Below are 8189 nucleotides of genomic sequence, written 5' to 3'. Positions count from 1 at the left end.
TGGTATAAAGTTGCTCCCTCTACCTAGACAGTCTTCCCTTCCTCATTTGCTAGTCAGTTTCAATCTTCAACCTCAGGAAGTCCTTCTGATTTCACTGACCAGGCCAAATCCCCTTGGTTCTCATAGCCTTGGGTATCTTTATAGAACTTATCACAGTTGCAACTTAACATTTGAATGATTTTTTAAAAAATATCTCTCTCTTCATTAGACTGCAAACTCCACAAAGGCAAGAACCATATATATTTTTAAATCTTTTTAGAAAATATTTTATTTGAGAGAGAGAGAGAGAGAGGGAGAAATAGAGAGAGGGAGAGAGAGAGAGAGAGAGCACGCATGTGCTGGGATATAGGGAGAGAGAAAATCTCAACCAGATTCCACTGTGAGATCATGACCTGAGCCAAAATCAAGAGCTGGATGTTCAACTGACTGAGCCACCCAGGCGCCCCTAAATCTTTTTAGTATGAAAAATTAATGAACTTCCATATACTTCATCCAGCTCCAATAATTAGAAAGGATGACAAAGCAACACCTAGGATTCTGGAGGAAAACCATGCCATTTGCAACAGAGAATTCTATACCTTTTGAGAAACGGTTCCTGGCACATGACTGGACCCAGGTTTATATGAAATGCTTGAGAGCATTTAAAAGTGACAATACATCAAGAACTTACTGTCATGAACTGGAGTCTGCTAAACCGTAAGTCAGGCACAGGCATTAGTAGTTCACTGTAAAATGGAAATGGTGACCAAGCTTGGTTTGCTGATGGGTCAGCTTGGTGTGTGGCTGGAAGACAGAAATGGACAGTGGTTGCATGACAGTCACATTCAAAGATTGCCTTGAAAGACAGTGGGAAGCAAGGGAAAATCTTCCCAATGAGCAGAGCTACATATGGTTATGGAAGGAGACTATATATGAGAGACCACATATACATTCCTGAACAGTGGCCAATGGTCTAGCTGGCTAGTCAGGGGACTGGAAGAAAAATGTCTGGGGAAAAAAAAAAAGAAAGAAAAAGGTGTGGAATATTGGAGACAAGAAGGTCTGGGGTATAGCATGTGGCTGGACATTTGAAAGTAGGCACCAAGTATGAAGATTTTTCTATCACACATTAGTACACACCAGAGAGCACTCACCATTGAAAAGAACTGAACTAAGTAGATTAAATGACTCAGCCACTTTGTCATTCATTGGCCATCCTGGAACTAGCACAATAGGCATATGAATGGAGTGGGTCACAGAGGCAGAAATGGAAGCTACACATAGGCCTAAGAGCACAGACTCCCACATACCAAAACTAATCTAGCTACTGCTGCCACTGAATGGCCAATATGCCATCAAGAGACTAATGCTCAGCCCAGATACAACACTATTCCTTGAGGAACCTAACAAGCCACTTGCTCGCAAATCAACTACATCAGGCCTCTTCCATCCTGGCAGGGCCAGAAGTTCATCCTCACAGAGATAGAGATATATTCTGGAAATAGGTTTGCTTTCTCTTCCCATAGAACCTCAGCCAGCACTAATATCCAGAAGCTTAGAGACTACCTAATCCTCAGGTATGGGATTCCATCCAGCATAGCATCCAACCAGCACACTCATTTCACAATAAAGGAAATTAGGGAGTGGGTCTATAACATTAAGTCATATATGCTTATACTGGTCTTATATGTACTATACCATCCAGAAGTGACCAACCTCAAAGAGCACTGGATTGACCCTCTAAGGGCACTACTAAAGCACTAGCTTCAATAATCTGAGGCAGTAATCTGTAAGAATTGGGTGCCATCCTTCAGGATCTAGTATTTGCATTACATCAGAGACTTTTATGTGGGACTATGTCCCTAAGGAAGAATACATGGGTCTAGGAACTAAGAGGCAGAAGAAGGAGTGGCCATACTTACCATCACTTCCAAGGACCTACTAAGGGATACTGTGCCTTATATACCTGCAACTCTAAGTTCTGCAGAGTTGGAATACTGGCACCAGAGGAGTCACTTGCCAGAGCTACATTCTGCAGGAGCCAGTGCGCTGAACCACAAGCATCACCTGCCACCAGGGTACTTTGGACTTCTTATGTCTGAGGTCCAGCAGAGGAGAGTCACCATCTTGGCAGAGATAATTAAGCCTGAACAACAAGAGATGGCAGGAATGGGTAAAACCCAGAGCTTCTTAGACAAATAGCTGATTCCAAGCCTGAGACAGAAAATGTACAAGATGAGCCTAGGACATCCTGAAATTCCACAAAGCAGTCACCAGAGTCATGTGAAACAACTCAGCAGGCAATCTGAAAAGGCTCCCAACTACCAGGATGGGACAATTGGTAATAACTTCAATGGAACAAAATCCATTAAATACACGTTAAGTCCATGAGATCATAACAATGTTTTTTAAAAAACAGCCACCTTCTGAGGATAACCGAGAACCAGTCCAGTACATTATCTTAAAAGTTAATAAAAGGAAAGAGTTTAAACACTTACCCTGCCTTTCCTATATACTCTACTGACAAATACATGAAGGGCAGAAATCTCCTTATAAAATTATTCCACCTAATAAATGAAACAAAATGATTAAAATATCTCCATGTTACCACCTCCTCCCAGTGAATTACTTACAGGATGATAGCTGCTAACATAAAAAAAAAGTGAACACCAGACATGATGTGCCTTCTGATAAATGAGTATACCACCACCTAGAGTCTCATCAAAGGGATCAAACCTCAGGCAAATCAGGTCTCTGGATCTAGCTGATTTATAGGGAAGGAACACACTGAATTGCACCAACATAAAATTAGCAAAATCTAGGCTGTGGGAAACTATAGGATCCAGGCAAACTATAAGGAAAGGAAAGGGGTAGAGGGAATCCTTCAGATTAAAAAAAACTTAAAAGATACATCAAGTTAAAAAGAAAATCAATATGGTACTATAGTGTGTAGGGATGTACACTTGGGTGATCAAACAATAAAGAAATTCAAGGAAGTAGTTAATATAAAGGTCACAAAGTTGGAAGGAATGAGGCGGCTGAGACTGGGCTGAGGAACAATGAAGACTCTGGGAAGGCTGACAGAACTCTATTCTAGACTTGGTGGTGGTTACAGGGTACTCACTCTGTAATAATTCACTGAGTTCATCTGCATGCTTGTTTGTCAGTCCCTGAAATCTCAGAGTTGGAGAAGCACTGAATTAGAGCAGGTGCAAAAGCCAAAGCAGGCAGCACTTGAACTGAACACATTTCATCTACCCAAGGCTACTGGAGAGGCAGTTGACTCAAGTGTCCCTGAAATACTGAACTACTAAACACATCTGTTCTCTTAAATCACACATCATTCCAAAAAAGATTTGCAGATTATAAAACAAAACATGGTAGAAAGTAAGACATTCACAGCAGAATCAGCTGTTAGAAGCAACAGAGATAGATGGTCCCAGGAGAACCTTGATTTCTAAAACATGATTCATACTCACCTTCTCAGCAAAGTCTGCTAAAAAGAGTGTTGCTCCTTCACTGTTTTGGCTGACTGAGGCCAACAGCACCTTCCACTAAAGCACGTAACTAAGTGCTGGGTGCTGCACACCCACCACACAGAGCCATGACCAACTGGACAGCTGTACGAGTTGGTCTCATCACCACATATAGAAAGGGTCATTAACTTCCACCTAAAAGCTGGAAAAAGATAAAGAAGTACTCCTAGGGTTACCTAAATGATACTCCTTCCCTTATAACCTGAGACATAAAAGGCCCTGTCATGAGATGAGTCAGTTGTGTGGACTTTTCAGGCCACAGACTGCACGTGAGACACATAGATGCCATGCCTCAGCCCAGCAATTGTGCTCTGACCACAAGTTTCCATGTCTCATGTCACATAAGGAGGGCCCAAAGCAGCAGTAATATTCTTCACAGGTCTAAGTGTGTACTAGGAATGCCACATACAGGTTACATGACTCTGGGTTTTGTGCTGCAGCATGTGGTCTTTCCTTTAGTCCACATCTACAGAGTACCAGCAAAGTTCAAGCCTTTTCCTTGTCTTCTACTTTATGGGTGTGGAGCCCACAAATCTGCTCCCTTCCCTATCTCAGGCTTGACTCTATCACTAGACTTCCTGGAGCATCTCAATCTGGTTGGTTCCTTCACATCTCCATGCCTTTGCTCATGCTATTCTCTCTACATGCAACATCCACTCTTTCCAACAGTTCTCTACCCTAAGTACAACTCATTATGGTCAATACCTTCCCTGATGTTATACTCCCCCACAGCAGTACTTGTCTCTAAGTTCCTTGAGGACCGGGAGTCTTGGTCTCAGTGAGGAACCAGGGCTTGATACAATATGGCAGTAACAACAACCAATATTCATCTAGCACTTACTACACACATGACCCTGTTCCAGGCATATGTGTACTCAACTAGTAACAACAACCCTTTGATGCAGGCACTATCATTCCCATTTTACAGATGATGAGTAAACAGAGGTTCAGGAATTAAGTGGCTTACTCTAGTTCACATTAGCAGTGCAAGGATTTAAATGACAGACTTTTGGCTCCATAGTCCATCATCTTAACCACTGCCAATGAATTCATTTATTCCACAGATACTTACTGGGTATCTACCATATGCCAGTTGCTACTTTGTGAATGGACTGTATCCTTCCCTCATAAATCTAACATTTAGAATTAGCAAATAATTAGTACAATGATGGTAGGTGTTAGGAAGGAAGATAAGTAGAATAAGGGGATAAAAGTGACTGATGGGACTTGGTATTTTAGAGTGGTCAGGGTAAATCTCTCAGAGGACATCTGAGCAGAAACCTGAATCAAAGTAGTAGTTGTCAGTTGAAAAGCCACAAGTTTGGAGTGAGACAGTTCTGGTAACTGCAAACTACTTATCGGATGTGTGGCCTTGGGCAAGTGACTAAATTTCTCTGACATTCAATTTTCCCACCTCTAAACCAGTGATAATCTACACTTGCCTTGCAGAGGTGTAAGGAAAAGGGAGAAGTATGTGTGTAAAGCACCTGGCTTAAGGTCATCTCTGGCATAGACCCACAATATACATGCAGTGGGTTCTATGCTGCCCTTCCTGCCCAGCCAGGAATCTCCCTTCCTGCTCCTGAATCACTGCCTACCTACTCAACTTCCAAAAAAATTAGGACTCCCACGTCCCACTCACATCCCCTGCTGGCAGGATATTGCACTGCAGCCGTCCTCAAAGCTGCCAGTCCCTTTCCTCACCTCTTCAAAAAGCCTTACCTAGGCACTCACCACCAGCCAGTCACCAGAGATGGAAATGAATTAAGAGACCCTCTCTGGACTCTCCAGAGCTCATAACCTAGGGAGTGGGCCCAACACGAAAGCAGCAACAACCCAGAGAGGAGGTACCAGCATCTAAGCAACTACAGGAGCACAATGACAGAATGATTACCTGTGCTCACGGAGGATTAGGGAAGGCTTCATAGTAGGTAACTCCTAAAGTAACCTTGAACAATGAACAGGAAGTAGGCACCAGGGGAAGCATTCCATTCAGGCAGACAGAACATAAAGGCAAAACCAGGAAATCATAAGAAACATTAATTGGTTTGAGGCCCTCTACCTGACCAAGCCACGAAGAATAAAACTGAAGGAAGCTGGTTTCCAGGACCCTCATAAAGCTCTACGACCTACCATCCTGGGAAAAACAAATCCTTCTCTCAAGAAAAAGCTTTTTTTCCTTGAGGGCAAACAGGGTCTCATGTGCCCTATGTTCCCATACCTGGTCTTCTTACCCTTCAAGAAATATCCATCTTGTCTCACTCAAGTGACCTTTGCAACCCCAGCCAGGTCTCTTCCCCTCTGTGCTTCAGCCTCTTCTTCTGTGGAACGGGTAAATAACCCTTATCTACATCCTTCTCAAATAACCAGTTGAGTTAACAACTATGAAAGCTCCTGATGCTGCAGCAGGGAGGACTCAGGAGACCCTGAGGGGGCACCCTGGGCAGCTGAGGGAGGAGACAAGGCAATGCCACAGCTCTCACACTGATCTTCTCACATGGACCAAACCATACCTTCCGCCACCCACTGCTCACAAACCCCCATAAACGCCAGGGATCCATGCAGTTTTGTTTCAGGTGTTTTATTAAGTGGGCCATACTGTAGCTGGTTTCTAGGTTGCAAAACAACATAAATTTAACAATAATAACATAGCCAGTTAGACTGTGACAAGCTTTTTCCTTCCTTAAAAACAAAGAAAAAAGAAAAGAAAAGAAGATTTAAAACACACAATGGAGGGTTAAATAAATAATAGGAAAAAAAAAAAAGAAACAGAAAACCTGTTAAAACATGCTTATGTTTACTTCTGTGCAGCTGTGTGCCAAGAGGAAATGTGATCTTCTGCACGACGGTGCATCCCGGCATGTCTCCGTTCCAAATAATACTGACAGAAAAAGCAAAGATGTGGGACTGACTCATCAGTGCTTGCAGAGGCACTACTAAAAATCCCTTTGATTGGAGCTTAGGGCTTCCTGCTCAGCACACCTGTGTGTGGCCCGTGAAAGCCAAATATCCATAACAATGTTAATATAGAAAACATTAGTTTAAAAACAACGTGGAATGGCCTCATGACCGGGCGCAGGTGAAGAAGCAGAACTGCCCCACCCGTGCACCGCAGGCTCAGTCCGAGGAGGCCGCAGCTCCCAGCACGCGGCCACGGCGAGGGAGGGCACCAGCTTCAAAATAAGCGGCACCAACCTCGTCTCCCTCTCCCTATCACTCTTTCACATGAAAGTGTGTAAAAAGCAAATCAGCAAATAAACTCTAAAATAGATTATTTATTCCAAAAATCCTCTACTTTTCTTTTTTACAGTGAGTGTACATTTCCTCTCTGTCTCCTGCACAACTTGCTTAAATCCCCTTTGGAAGAAGGGTCAGAGCCGCAGGGTGAGTCTCTCTTGGTCCTGCTGCTAGCTGGTGCTGGGAGGTCAGATGTCGATGCCCTTGACAAGGGATGTCTCCAGTGTGATGTTGAACTCCTGCAATGTCTGCAGCACGCGGATCAAGGAATTGACAAGTGTATGGTCTTTGATTAGCGCCACATCCTCATACATGTGTGCGGTGATGGGGCAGTCGGCCAGCAAGGCAATCCAATGGTGTAGGAGGTGATCTCTGGCAGGGAAGGGTCAGTCCAGATGGATCAAAAGGGAAGGGGAAGGGAGACAGTTAGTACAAGGCCAAAGGGGAAACTTTCTCCATCACTCCTTGAACAAAGTCTAAAGCTGGAGAAGTAGACAGCTCCCTCAAACCCCTCTCCATCTCTTAAAAATGCTTGACAAAAGGCCTTACATGGCTTTAAAAGGCTCCTACTAGGGACTACTCAACCCCAGGGACACCAACACAAATTGACCCACTTACCTGCCACCAGGTCCATATTTCCTCCCCTGCCTTCTTCTGCTCCCCTAGACAAGCCCACAACCAGCCAGACACCAGGTCCAGTCAGCACCACCTCTTCCATCTCAAAAGCCAATCTGTCTCTGACCATTACTCCTTACCAGAGCTATCACCACCTGTAATAATCCTAAGAGCTCACATCCACATAGCACTTGGCATGTGCCAGACACTGTTTTAAGAGCTTTAACCTTCATAACAACTCTATGATATGAGGTAGGTGCTATCAGTGTTATTATTAGCCCTTCTTTATAGATGAAGAAATTGAGGTAGCTATAAGTTAGGGAGCTTATCCAAGTTCGTATGGCTAGTAAGGGGCTGATCTGAGAATATGAACCTAGTGTATCTGGTTCCAGAGTCTGTTTTTAACAACTATGCCAACTTCTTCCCTTCCTTGCCCCAAATGAAGTACTGCCTTAAGTTTATTTAGCATTCATGTTCTCACCTGACCCACTGGAATAGCCCCTAACAAACTGCCCACTCAGATGCATACCATCCATGGTTATCACATTACTATCATTTCAGTCCCATGATAGAACAACTCTGTCCTCATATGGACGGATCCTCTGTCCCAACTCCCCAAAGCCCCCAGCCTCCTTTCAGCTGTCTCCTACAACTGCCCTTCCCATGTTTACCTGTTATTTCCTAACCCCAAATCCTCTGCTAGTTCTGTCTGCTTCAAACTCCTTCTCCACTTCTACCCTTCCATTATGACTCACCTCAAATAGCACCTCCTCGCTTCTCTGATCTTTCTCCTCTACAGCTTCAGAATAACTTATGAATGCA

At 43.8% G+C, this 8189-nt stretch overlaps 1 protein-coding gene across 3 annotated transcripts in view; it reads right to left on the bottom strand.

The window, feature by feature from the left end:
• Positions 1–6080: 6080 nt before the first annotated feature.
• DENND5A (DENN domain containing 5A) overlaps positions 6081–8189 on the bottom strand; it is a 107752-nt gene continuing 105643 nt past the window's right edge. For all 3 annotated transcript variants that reach the window (XM_077866539.1, XM_077866536.1, XM_077866537.1), the window contains one exon: positions 6081–7124. In XM_077866539.1, the coding sequence (XP_077722665.1) occupies positions 7045–7124 (80 nt within the window). In that variant the 3' untranslated portion in view covers positions 6081–7044. The remainder of the gene's footprint in view (positions 7125–8189) is intronic.

Source organism: Canis aureus, chromosome 23 (assembly GCF_053574225.1).
Source record: "Canis aureus isolate CA01 chromosome 23, VMU_Caureus_v.1.0, whole genome shotgun sequence".
NCBI classification, from domain to species: Eukaryota; Metazoa; Chordata; class Mammalia; order Carnivora; family Canidae; genus Canis; species Canis aureus.
The sequence above is the reverse complement of the archived record's forward strand: the minus strand, read 5'-3'. Positions and strand labels throughout refer to the sequence as shown.